Source organism: Etheostoma cragini, chromosome 5 (genome assembly GCF_013103735.1).
Source record: "Etheostoma cragini isolate CJK2018 chromosome 5, CSU_Ecrag_1.0, whole genome shotgun sequence".
NCBI lineage: Eukaryota > Metazoa > Chordata > Actinopteri > Perciformes > Percidae > Etheostoma > Etheostoma cragini.
In genome coordinates, this window is record NC_048411.1 from 30690617 (window position 1) to 30704021 (window position 13405).

A 13405-nucleotide genomic window follows, 5' to 3' on the forward strand; every position below is an offset into this window, starting at 1 on the left:
CGGTGATGTCGGGGCTGTTTTATGTTAAACTAAAAGGATCTTCCTCTTTAACTAAAAGGTCTATCTCTGTAGGGATCCTTTCATAATGTTGTCAGACACTTAGAATAATAATCTGAGTCTCTCATCAGCAACAACACAACTTTTAGTGGACGGGAACTGACGCTAAACATTTTTCCTTTAAGTTATGATACATATTAGCTATTGTTCCCATTAGTCACATCAGTTCCCTATTTTCCCATAAAAATAATGGGAAAATAGGGTCCAGGTTAAAAACAAACAAACAAACAACTAAGTTACCCTTTAACAACAGTTTAACTGTAAAGCTTTCAAGGTCACTGCAGTCGACAGAAACCCACCTTTTTTTGAATGTGTACCAGGGGCCACATTCCTCCAGCTACATCCTCCAGGATCGGGCCTAGCCGCTGGCCACAGTAGGTAAAGTAGACCCTGCCTTTGGGGGCCTGGCCAGGGGGGGGAGGAGTGCCCTCCGAACGCTCCCAGCCGATTCCAGCCACGTCGCCTGTGTTTACACAAACGCAGGGTCGCATTCTCAGTTATGACTCAATGCTAAGAGGTAATACAATCCATATTTTAAAACATGCTTAACTAGATGCAGCTTGAGTTAAGGAAGCAAGATCTGCTTGCAAAATAGCTTTTTTTTTTATTGAAAGAGCAACCAGATAAGATAAGATACAATGCTTTGAAGGAGTTGAAAATACAATGTATGTTTAAGTAGATAACATACATTGCCGTTTGGATTTCAAAGTTGACTAAATCAAAGAAATGAGGCAGTAGACATGTGTATGAAGAGAGAGATCATTTGTCTCCTGTCTCACCAGGAAGTAGAGCCACATCCAGCCTGACACTCTTCCACTGCAGCAGACTGGAGCCATTATAATGCACTGCCCTACCATTACTGGCACACACAGACAGACAGAGATGGAACAACACAAAATAGAAGGGTAGCAGTCAGCACTCAAGTCAGAGACAGAGCAGTGGGAAAAGGATCTCAGAGTTAATATGCAGGCAAACCTACTTATGAAACAGACAAGTGCCGACGGGGTTGGTCCACGCTCCGTCTCTCTTCTCCGCCTCGGTGGCAAAACCAAAGGACACAATCGGGCCGCTGTCCTCCTCGGAGTCTCCATAGGAGACAATTTCTATCTCCCAGTAAAAAGACGGGGCCTGTAGGGACAAAGAGAAGTAATCAAAATCACAATACTTCACTGATCGCCTCAGGGAAATTGTTCAGTTGCAGTTACTCACAGTCAAATTTAAGGTAAAAATAAGAGTAGAACAGAAAGGCTTTATTGTCATTAAACACAAGTGAAGTACAATGGAATGAGACTGAAGCATAAACTTGTGTCAAAACGAAATACAAAAATATAAAATGTAAAAATATGCTATTGTAGTGTAGTATGAACATAAAGTACAGTGTGAAAATAAGTAGCAACAGGAAATAAATAACAGATATTGCAATTGTAACTGATAAATTATTTCACGAGTTAATGTTACATGACATAATTGTCAGAATATTATGATCAAGATGTGATGTGGAAATATCTCACAAATTATATCTCACAAATACACGATTAAATTAAGAACTGGCATCTCTCCAGCTACTAGTCCACACTCTGTACTTCAGTCCGGGACTTGAACAGTTCCCAACCCAACTCCCTACAGACGGAGTTATTGCCACTGACATCACTTGTTCTGAGACATTTTATGCTCAATTCCTTGAGCTGAACGCAGAGTGTGTATATATATATTAGTGTGTATATATTAGTGTGTATATATATATTGTTTGTTTTGTGCTTTGTTTTGTATGTGTAACCGCATTGTGAGCAATGATGATCCAAAGCTAATTTCCTCGTATGTGTCCTCATACCTGGCAAATAAAGCCGATTGTGTTTCTGACATGTACATAAGTAATGACACACAAACATCCCTGTAATGGCTGTGACAGATATATGTGATAGTATAGATTACTGCATGTAGCCACCTGGATTGGTACAGGACAGGTGGCGTAGATGAAGGTGCCTCTGGGCAGCCCGCCTCCAGCGCTCGGATCGGCCAGGAAGGTGACCGAGGTCAGACGGGACGAGAACATGCAGGCCCGGACCGGAGGGAAGACTCGAGATGGACACCAGGTGATCTCCTTGGGCTGACGAGAGAAGCACATCGAAGGGATAAAGAGACAAATATGGAGGTTGATAAATCTGACTGAGAAATTGTAAAAAACAGAGCTGTTTTCATCTATTACAATCATCAACGTTTTAGATCATCTATTAATCGGTTTGAGTCATTTTTTTATCAAAGAAGGTCGTTAATTCTGAAATTTCTCTAGTTTCTCGTCTCATCTCTGTGACACCTAACTGATATCTTTGAGTTGTGGACAAAACAAGACATTTGGGGACGTCATATTGGGCTTTAGGAGGCACAAACTTTGGACATTAAAGAGAACAGACAACTAATTTGTTAATCAAGAATCTAATCCGCAGATTAATCAACGATGAAAGGAATCAGTCGGCAGCAGCCCTAATCCAAATGTTGTATTCAACAGATTTAAGGAGGTTCAGTCATCTCTCTTTTCGGTCTCTTCAAACAAAATACCTTTTTCTATAATAAAAAACAAACAAATTATACATCAAAGTATTCTCTAAATGTGGTGACTCCCACCTGGCGTCGGTCTGTCTGCAGGGGGGGCGGCGGCGGCCGAGCACAGTCCCGGTACAGCATCCTGACGCGTTCACACTGAGCCTCGACCATGCCGAGGCGCTCCCCTGCACAAGATGACACAACTTTGTCGGACACACATTTCATTATTTATGCCTCCGGCCATCAAACTTTACAACTCCTCCCTCTGAGTGTCTGACACACACAAGAGTGAGGTTGAAATTGGACAATATTATCTGTTTTGTGCAATGACATTGGCTTGAAATATGTGCAATTCTCAACTGCTACTATTGTTATTAGTATTTTAATTTTCAACAGTATAACTCCTTGATTATGAAAATATGTAAACGGTGGCTCGGGGAAGGGAAGTTTGGGGTCCCATGCTAGAGCTGCTGCTTCAGCAGATGGATGGATGTAAATACTGTGTCATAACATTCCTTTAACTATGTAATACCGCACATATCCACACTCCTTGTATTTCAACTTAATATTTACAGGTTCTTTTTTCTTGGTTCTTTCTTTTTTTGTAGGCCGAGTTTAATATGCAACTTCATGTCATACAATATATTAGGGGTGAAAAAAAAAAAAAATATATATATATATATATATATATATTTTCAGTGGCAATACTGTAATGATACACAGACGCCAAGTATGGCGCTTTTATTATATATTATATATGTGGTGGTCAGTTTGTTCCATTTTGCAGCGATAACATTGAAGTTATATTCAAACAGAGAAATATTTCTTTTTAAATAAAAAAAAAGAATTTCTTTGGGAAAAATTAGTTGGAAAAAAGGTTATAAATTGCAATATATCGCAGTACTATCGAGTATTGCAATTTTTTAAATTGCAATAATATCGTATTGTGGCATAAGTATCGTGATGATATATCGGGAGGCGTCTGGTGATTCTCCCCCCCCCCCCCCCCCCCCCCCCACAGTATATGTAGTAGAGGGGTCCCTGCTCTTTGTCTCTGACAACTGTTCTAAAAACGTCGAAGACCCCTGCTGTTCAGGAAAGGTTTCGGGTGCTGAAGTGATTCTAAAGGTCAGCGTGCGTGCTCACCAGGGCAGCACTCCTGGGCGACCAGGTTGAGAACCTCCACAGCAGCGGGACACTGCTGGATGAACTCCTCGCAGAAGGAGCTGTCCTCCAGGAGCTGCGCCATCACCAGGCACGCCCTGAAACACATCCAAAACATGGAGATCTTCGTCCAATCTGCCGTCACTCAGCCATTACATTTGTTAAATGATCACATAATGAGAGTTTTTACAGATTTCAGGTCCCTACATTTTCATTACAGCTGATAAAAACAACACTAATCAACTTAACTGTCTTCATATATTTTTACAGAGACATGCTGAAGCTGTGTACACCGTAACTTATCTGACTTTTAAAGTAGATTACCGGACACTAGTTGCGTTACTTTCCCAGTAAGTTACTGTGTCATTTTAACAGTCAATTATTGTGAAATGACAGCTGTATATTTTATTGTAATTTCCCAGTGTGCTGCTTTAGAGTTACTTAATTTAACATTTTACTCACATTAAATTTCCCTATTTTACTGTAATTTCACAATAAATGTCTATGAGGCCTGCACAATTCAGGGCAAATACGAATCACGACTGTTTAGCATAGAATTGATATCACGACTCGAAGTGTAATGTTTATTGCACACATGACCCATGACAAAACAAAACAAATTGGCAGTAACAAACATGGATTTAGTTTTGGCACCTATAGCATATTTCACCACAAGCCTGTATGCATAGAGGCTTCTTATCCCCTCCCATCATCCCTCAGTACCAACTCCAATTTTTTTTAAATAATGCCGACTTGAATTTAATGAGATGTGTGTGTCTGGTTGAAGATATCAACCAGCTGATCTAGTCCAGGTTCGGTTTTTGAAAGTGCCCTTCTGAGGTCATGCTGAGCATTTAGTCTGTTCTCTGCCAATTGGCGACCCAATAAAACGCGTCTGCGACCCATTTTGGGTCCCGGCCCTAAGTTTGGGAAACATTGTTTTATGCAGTCTATGTTTTAAAACTCACAGGAGAAGTATATATATAAGTTACGATTCAGACGGCTCGGAAAATTGAATGAGAATCAAAGTCATTGAAAAAAAAATTAAATCGTAGTTAGTTAAAAACCAACAGGGTGAATCGAGATTGTGATTATTTGTGCATGCCTGATGTCTATAAATGTAAGAATAATTACTGAAAACAAGTTAAAACTGATTCAAACTTGCAGAGGTGTCAACAGAAAGGCTGAAGCGGAAGAGTTAATTTCCATTATTACATTATTAATTTAATGTTTACTAACCGGGTTCTGATTTCCGCCAGCAGGCGAACTGCAGCCATGACGGGGCTGGAGCCGTCGCCTGTAGCGGGCAGAGACGTGTGGATGGACAGACTGCCCTCGTGTGGCAGAAGCATGGACTGCACCGCCTGCACGACCTTTTCTGTGATTGAGAGCTTATAGAGAGGGAGCGCCTGTTGGGGATAGGTGGGGAGTAGAAGAGATGCGAATGAGACTGAAGCTGTCATTTTCCTGGAAATAAGGAGTGTTGTGTTCGATGCCGAGACCTGTACCTCTGATCTGGGCGTGCAAAGGCGAGATATAGGGACTGTCAGGGTGTCTGAGGCCTGGCAAGCTCTCCTGTACTCGCCACACGGGAACCTGACGGTAGCGATGCCTTCCTGCTCATTGATGGAGATGACGATGCCGACGCTGCCCAGCACTCCTTTACCTACCACCTTCAGAGCAGAGGAATCACACGACACTCAACATTTAACATTTTAAAGCTTTAGAGGAAAAAAGGTGAGGACATGTTGAAATGATTTCATCTAAAATGCAAACTATAGCACAGGTTGGTGCAAAAGTAAAATGTGTTCACAGAGGATACTCCCACGTGACTTTGTTTTGGTTTAAAAATGAATATCTTTTGCTTTGTTGCTGCGTTTCCGAGCCACTAAAGCGGAGGCATTTAGAAACACTGCTGCCCCCGTTTCGGTGTGAAAACTCCGGGGTTGCTCTGTAGTCTGGACGGACACAAACGGAGACATTTGGAGACAAGATGCACGTCCGACAGTCTTATCGGTCAGAAGCTTCCAGACCTTTCAGTAAGGGTTCCACCTCGTCCTCGCTCTAAGATTATAATCCCTGCTCGTACTTTCATCGTTGTTGTTCCTGCTCCAAAGTATTTTCTCTATTTTTATCTTAAGTACATCAATGACTTTCAACTGTAGAGTAACAACAGACAATCTGCTTCCTGTTTTCCTGTGTGATTGGTCATGTGATTTGGGTTATCAGACGTGTTAATAAGGACGGAGATTAGTTCTGCTAGTGGAGCTTAAACTCTGTGTGGAGATCGTTTTTGTCTCAAAGCTCCACTTAACAATGAAAACATAGTGTAGATGTAGCCTGATTTGTCTCCCTTAACTGACCTGGACCTCTGAGCCGATCTTAATAGTTTCTTTGAAGCCCCCGAGGGCACAAAGTGCAGCAACAGCTTGTCTGCCAATCGCCTGCAGCTTAGCCAGCTTCCTCCCACTGCTGCTCCCGTTCTCCAGAATACTCTCAGCGTACTTCCCCAGCTGAGGGATGAACATCAGGGCCCGGGAGAGAACCTGCCACAAACCCCAAAGAACGAAGCATTAGTAAAAGAAGTAGTGCAATATAGAATCACATCCATGTCAACAAGTTATTAGTGGCCATTAATAAGACACTGTAATATAGTCAAACACGTTATAGTTTTTATTTGACCTTTTCAGCAGTGCTGGTCCAGATCTGAGCGGTGTTGGACTCGGGGGCAGTGAGCAGGCTATGCAGCAGAGCAATGACCTCGGCAGCCATGCTGTTGGCAACATGGCCACTGATGAACGGCCTGACGGGGTCCGACCTGTTCCAGACAAAACCATGAATAAGAAAAAGACCGCTACCTGTTGACTGATGACTACAACGGAGTTTATTTACATGCATACAATATTCCAGTTGTTGCCCTTCCTCTGAAAAGAAGAGAATATTCAGACAAAGCTGTTTACATGGCTTATGGAAATGAATATTCCAATAATAGTCATGTTGTGTACAGTAACCATAGTACATGCACAGACAGATTCTTAATGCACCGTATACAGGAATGCTTCTAAAACCTGAATAATACCTGAATATCCAACATGTCTTAATCAGAAAATAATAACTTCAGAAAGTCCATAATCAGGAACCTGACACTGAATATGTGGTTTACATGACCTGTATGAAAATCTGAATATTGTCATATTCTAAATACTCAATATTGAAGAAATCCTATATCCAGTAGAGAAAAGAGGGACTTGTTGTGTCCGTACCTGGCCAGATCCGCGTTCCTGTCCCTGCACACAGCGGTCTGAGCGGTTTTCTTCTTGTCCCCGGTGGTGATGCCTCCAGCGGCCTCCTGAGCTACGGTCTCCACGGGCGGACCGACGCTCACTATCAGACCCGACTGGGCCCACTTGTTGGCCTTCCTCAGGGCAGCAGAGGCCTCTTCTGTGATCACCTCACAGCTGCCACTCTAGAAAGGGTTTACCATTTAAAAGAGGTAAGGATGGCAGTTGGAATAAAGCTGCAGAAATGTAAGTCTTGATACGCTCTACAACGTCCCTGTTAGTGATGGCGTTGCATAGTCTGTCCACCAGAGGACGCTCTACAACGTCCCTGTTAGTGATGGCGTTGCATAGTCTGTCCACCAGAGGACGCTCTACAACGTTTCTGGATTTTTAAATTTCTTTTTTAAACACATATCGCCGGTATATCGGCATATTGGAGTTTTAAATAACCCAATATTCGTATTGGAATCAGCCTTGAAGATCCTTTATCGGTCCGGCTCTACTCTATATAGATTCTGTCGGCCTTACTGGGTACGCCCACTAAAATGTAATTTCCATTTATGCCGTGGGGGAAAACAAATAATTGGAATTATTGAGCGTAGACCGTGTTAGCGGTTGTTTTCTTTAAGGGGATTGTTTCCTTTCGACGGCGACTCTGCTCCAAGCCACACCCCCAATGTTTGACGAGTCACCGACTAAATGTATATTGAATATAATTTCAAACCCTGGGTAGTTTTTTTATTTTTTATAACGTACAATATGTAATGTTTTGCAACTAGGGGTCTCTCAATCCCTCTCTCAGTCCCTTAACGGCGTAGAGGGAGGCAGAAAAACCAGGGTGGGATAGTATTACGGTTACTGAGTATTATTCTTTCGGTGACATTTTATGATTTACAACCACTCTCCATCATCTGGGTTTCCGTTTTGACGAAAGAGTAACTTTCCTTTGTAAGCAAAGGTTTTACTGACAGGCGACTAAATGAAACGTCCCGTGTCATTAAAATAATATAACAGCCTACTCTGGGTTTGAACATTGTTGGAAACATTATGGGACAGTGTAAGTAGACAACACAACAAAATATATAACATAGGCACAGTCATAAAACTGACCTTTGTCATGTCTCTGTCCATCTTTACAACCTTTTCCATGTTTGCACCAGTGCCGAGGCGAAAGGGACGTCCCTCTGAGCTGCTGCATTTTGGAGTGGATGGAAGAAGGTTCATGTCAGAGAGACCAAGACTGAGCATGCTAATGTGGAATAAAAACACAGATATTACAGGCGACCTTACCTGAGAAGCGGTTGCAGAACTTCATGAGACGACTGGTCATCTCTCTTGTGGATGAAGATTGAGAGCTTTCCGTCGACCGCCTCTCCCTCCTCGCCGACGTCTTCAGACTTCAGAGCTCCTTTGGAACTGGTGCGGGACAGACTAGTGTCTGGCTCAGAGGAGCTGGGGGAGAGCAGCGTCTGGCACCCTGGTAAAGCAGGAATAATGTAAATATTATTAATTAGCAGGAGAAAGTAACTTATCCAGTTTATGTTTTGGGCAATTCAATTTGTAATAAAAGAGCTTTTGTTTGCAGGGGCCACCCTCGTCCACACACATTTATTAAAAGGGTAATTTGTGTTTTTTATCAACCTGGACCCTATTGCATTGGTGTCTAAGTGAAGAGCAAAAAAACAAAGTTACCCTTTAAATACTCCTGGATACTGATAGGTTGGTATTTATGCATGTAAGTTTTGTGGGAAAATTACATAGACAATGATTATTTTTTAATAATTGTTCATCTCTTAAGGGATTCTTTCATTATAAGTAAATCCTTCAATGTGCCTCTGAAATATGTGTATTTCCTAAAATAAGTTCTCCAGTGTTGGAGACAGCTAAAAATGTTATGACTCTGCATTTCTCCACTGTAAGCAAGGTTGGAGCCATGAAGCATTCTACAGACAGAATGACGGCTACAGTCATTCTTGACGTACTAGAGATGGATGCACGGGGATATAAGGACTGTATATGCTGTGTGATAGACACAGAACTCTGGTCATTCAAATGTATTTTACTATTCTTAGGGAGCTTTCAGGGCAGAGTCAGCGTGAAGTGGACACCAGGGTGCAGGAACAGATCAGAATGTGTCAAACTAGCAGAAGTGTCTCACAAATAAGGAGTCGTTTCAAAGGTAACCCTGTCTCACAGAAATAGATCAACTGACTGGTGCAGGACCAGAAGAACATAAGAAACGCAGTTATTCTGATGTTCATGATCACTCTGGTACAGACATCCGTGTGTGTACAGAGGTGGCTCACTGTATCATGAAAGTTTGAATAAAACTGCAAATGATCTCAAATCTTTGGACTTGTCATCTTTCAAGTCTCCATCATCATCATTTCCTGATCTCAACCCTGATTTAAGATAAGAGAGACCCACCTGGTACTACATAGTCTGCCAGCTTTGCTAGCAGCAAGGCAGCAATGCGCGAGGCTGGGTCACTAGCATCTTGTTGCTCAGCATCTAGCGTGTTGATGGAGTAGCTCCACGAGGGCAGGGCCACGTTACCACAGTCCTCCACACTCATGAGAGGCAGGGCGGCTCGGCACAGCTGCAGGATGATAAGTACCAGCTTTGGAGAAGGTCTCTGGTCAAGCAGCAGAGACAAGAGCTTAGAAACACACGCCGGCTGGCTCAGGATAGCTTTCCCTATGTGGCTCCTGGAATACAACACAGGAAGACATTTGCATAGCGTATGAATACACATACATGATGATGTCTAGACATGCATGATACAAACACACACAGAGTTTCCCCTACAATATAAGACTTAGGTGTAGCACTCAAGCTGTTATGGGCACCACCTAAGCCGAATGAATGTAACTAAAAGACTTTTTTCTGATCTAGTGATTGTAGTTCGACCTCTAGGGCAACTTCTGTCTTTGAGCTTTTTGAGTTATTTATCATGTGTTCCAGCTTTTCCAACGTTTTAGACACAGATATGGTGGTAATAACAGTCCAAAATGATTGTGAAAAAAAAAAGCAAAACTACCAAAAAGAGCCACAACGCGATAAAGAGACGCAAAAACAAAACAAAGAGACAAAATCCCACTAAGAGAGAAAATGTATTCGCTTTTTTAATTTAAATTTTTTTTAATTTTCTTGATGAAGGACGCTTAAACCCCCCGCCAAATACGCCCACCTTAGTCTTTCTCTAAGCTGGCAAAACACTCACCCATGACTAAACTATTACCTGGACAGGTCATTGAGCAGACTGAGCACGTCCTGCAAAGCGTCGTTGCCGGCGGCCTGATTCCCACAGCACTCCGTAGCTCTGGCCAGGTGATTGGTCAGCAGGCTGGACACCTGCCGAGCCAGACCAGAATGCACTGCGTCTGTAGAGCCACCTTTAATCAGACGGAAAAGAATGATTACCCATCAAAACAACATAACACTAACTAGGGCGGCCAATAAGTACTCTAAAATTAAATTTATATTTCAATTTGAAAAAAGTCACAGCGAGTCTGAGATTGTTGGTGACATTTCTCTCTGCTAGAAACCAGAAGTAAAGAAACAAGATGGCGGAGAAGAAGAAGCAACAAAGGCGGCCACAATGATGAGATTGGGAACAAGTGACGGTAAGAGCCGACGCCAAAAATCAAAACAAATTCAAAGAACGGATCAAAACACGAGAGACCGCGGTGTAATCTGCGTTGTGTCCTACGGTGTGTAAATTAAGTTTTACATTACATAGGACATTATTTGTATTAGTTTATTTTGTAATTTGTAGATATGTTTATCTTAAAATACATGTTAATGTTGAATTAAATACATAAGTAGTAATGTTTAAGGGAAGTTCTTGTAGTTTATGAGTACCGGTTTTTGATGAACTTCTGAAGTTTGTTTCTTTCTCTCATGGTTTCTTTCTTTTCTCCTTAATGTGTTGGCCGAGAGGATGCGTAGGTTCCTGATCCATTAAATAACTGGTCTTTAATAATAAAAATCTGCCTCTATGGGGATTTAACATAGGGGGTGTTATTATTTACAATACATTACTCATTCACAAAGATAACTGGTGTCCTTAAAGGTTGGATCTTCCTATTTCTTCTAATTAAGGCATTAAGATAAATTTCCATAAAGATGTTTTTTTATCCTTCTTTTTAATCAACTTTAGCCTGGGGGGGTAAACCTTCCTTCCTACATTTTGTGTTTTGCATTTGCTGTTTAATTGTTTTAAGGACCACATCAAAAATGAGATGATTCATCTAATAAATACTAAAACTCACCTTCCACCTTCTCCCACTCGATGCAGCGGTTAGCCAGCACCTGGAAAGCAGCCCAAGCCATGGTGGCCACCTTCTGCTTCCTGGTCTGCTTCTCGTTTGAGCTGCATTCCCTCTGACCACTTAAACTACAGAGGCTGTCCATGAGCTGGACCAGACCGCTCCGAACCAGGCACTGCTCCTCACTCCTACCACAACACGCACAACAAATAAAGGTAAGTGTTAAAGAATATCTCAGGAGCATCACGACTCATTTCACATACGTCGAGACGGTTCGGGAGACCTTGACGAATTACACAGAACCATTTAAAGACCACTCAATTGAGGAGACAATCGAGAAACCACGATGTGTTATCGTGCCGTGTTGTACCAACTCTCTGAAGTTGTCTTCCTGAAGGTGTTTTTAAACTCATGCTGGAGTCCCGTTAAGGTCAGCTGAACCTTCAGCGTGAACAAAGATATCTCAAGCGTCTAAAACCCAGATGCTAAAGGCTGGTTCAGCCTCTCTCTCTCTGGAAGTATGCTATAGTGTGGCTGGCCCACCGTCCTCCAACAGTAGACCGTCCTGAGACAACACGTTCCTTTATCATGCAGCTGCCTAGACTCCCTGAATCCGCAGAGACAAACATAATTATACACAAACAGGTTTGGATATCAGAGACCGGCTGAATATTCTCATCCCCTGACCTGTGACCAATGAACAACCTAATCATGTCTATGTTTTCTCTTAGTCTCATCATACCACAACATGGTGTTTCTGGAAATTCCACCACAGTAGGGAATCGGAGGATTTAGCGATATGGAGACAAATCCAAAAGGAGAGAAGGTGAGAGATGAATTCTCTTGCCTGGTGTAGGGGATTGTACAAAGCAAGCCGATGCTGTTGGCACAGGCTATGGGGTAGCGAGCACATAGTGACACTACGGATGTCATGGTCTCCCCAAAGGCCTCCTGCACCTGCTCCACCATGCCACCACAGGTCAGCTCCTCGATCCTGCACGGACACACACACACACACACACACACACACACACACACACTGCTGTACAGAGGAGCCATGCACATTTAGACATTGTTTACTGTGCCAGTACATGTTGTTTTTAATATTGTATTGTAGCATGAGGACTAATCTTAAGTATAAGGTGCTGGGTATTGCCAATAATTCCCATAACCGATTCAAAAGGTCCCGATTCAATCAATCAGGTTATAAACTGAACAAGCAAGAAGAATCCCTCAACTATTTTCATGATGCACCAGCAGGTTATTGTTCATATTAAGAACTGATCCCAACAAAAATTAGTTTAAAGTACTTTTCACTTAACAGGACTTACATGACGGTCGTCGATATAAAATAATTCTGTCGGCAAAAGCCAAAGAGTGATCATGTTGACAAACTTTTGGTCTTTAAAAGTTACATTTAGCTGAAAAAAAGATGCCTGTGAGCCAGCAACAGAGGCACTATGAGGGGGACGGTGGTTTTAGCTGCCGACATGCTGCCACGACGGTTAAGTTTAGGCAACAAAACGACTAGTTCAGGTTAGAGAAAGAGACTGTGGTTTGGGTTAAAAGACCTGCACCCTAACATAGAACTCACAAACACCTGTCTCCTGGGTGAAAGCCACTGCCTCGCTTGAAAGCCCTGCGTGTGTCCCGGGATGCCCTTACACATCCATGGTGAAAAAGCAGATACTAAAAAATAAAATTAAAAATGTAAAGATTGATTTTGGTATTTTATTATTCACTCAAAAAATTATATTTTAATTAAGGAATTGATGATTTTACCCAGCCCTATGGAGTATATAAATAAAATAGAGTTAGTGTGTGTAGAGTGGAGAGGGATTGTAAGTGGTTCTACCCCCCCTTCCTTACCTTGGGCCCCCCTGCAGTACCATAGTGACAGGCCCCACCAGGTGGGTGACCCCCCCGACTCTCACAGCGGCCGTGAGCAGCTCCCTCATGTGAACCAGCGCCTGCTTCCGCGTGCTGCCGCGTCTCCAACGTGTCTGCGCAGCAGACAGGAAGCTGCTGCTGGAAACCTACAGAAACAACCAGAATTCACCTTGTGATTCTAGATCAGCTCAGAATTCACCT

The 13405-nt window shown here is 42.5% G+C and overlaps 1 protein-coding gene across 1 annotated transcript in view; it reads right to left on the reverse strand.

The window, feature by feature from the left end:
* LOC117945071 (probable E3 ubiquitin-protein ligase HECTD4) overlaps nt 1–13405 on the reverse strand; it is a 73815-nt gene that overhangs the window by 23675 nt on the left and 36735 nt on the right. Inside the window, exons 31-48 of the mRNA XM_034872324.1 lie at nt 13184–13350; nt 12162–12308; nt 11318–11502; nt 10285–10438; nt 9471–9751; nt 8334–8520; nt 8154–8235; nt 7026–7228; nt 6445–6580; nt 6126–6308; nt 5271–5435; nt 5002–5171; nt 3745–3860; nt 2680–2783; nt 2003–2164; nt 1037–1185; nt 837–916; nt 357–520 (exon numbers count right to left, since the gene is read on the reverse strand). Of these exons, the coding sequence (XP_034728215.1) occupies nt 357–520; nt 837–916; nt 1037–1185; nt 2003–2164; nt 2680–2783; nt 3745–3860; nt 5002–5171; nt 5271–5435; nt 6126–6308; nt 6445–6580; nt 7026–7228; nt 8154–8235; nt 8334–8520; nt 9471–9751; nt 10285–10438; nt 11318–11502; nt 12162–12308; nt 13184–13350 (2835 nt within the window). The remainder of the gene's footprint in view (nt 1–356; nt 521–836; nt 917–1036; nt 1186–2002; nt 2165–2679; nt 2784–3744; nt 3861–5001; nt 5172–5270; nt 5436–6125; nt 6309–6444; nt 6581–7025; nt 7229–8153; nt 8236–8333; nt 8521–9470; nt 9752–10284; nt 10439–11317; nt 11503–12161; nt 12309–13183; nt 13351–13405) is intronic.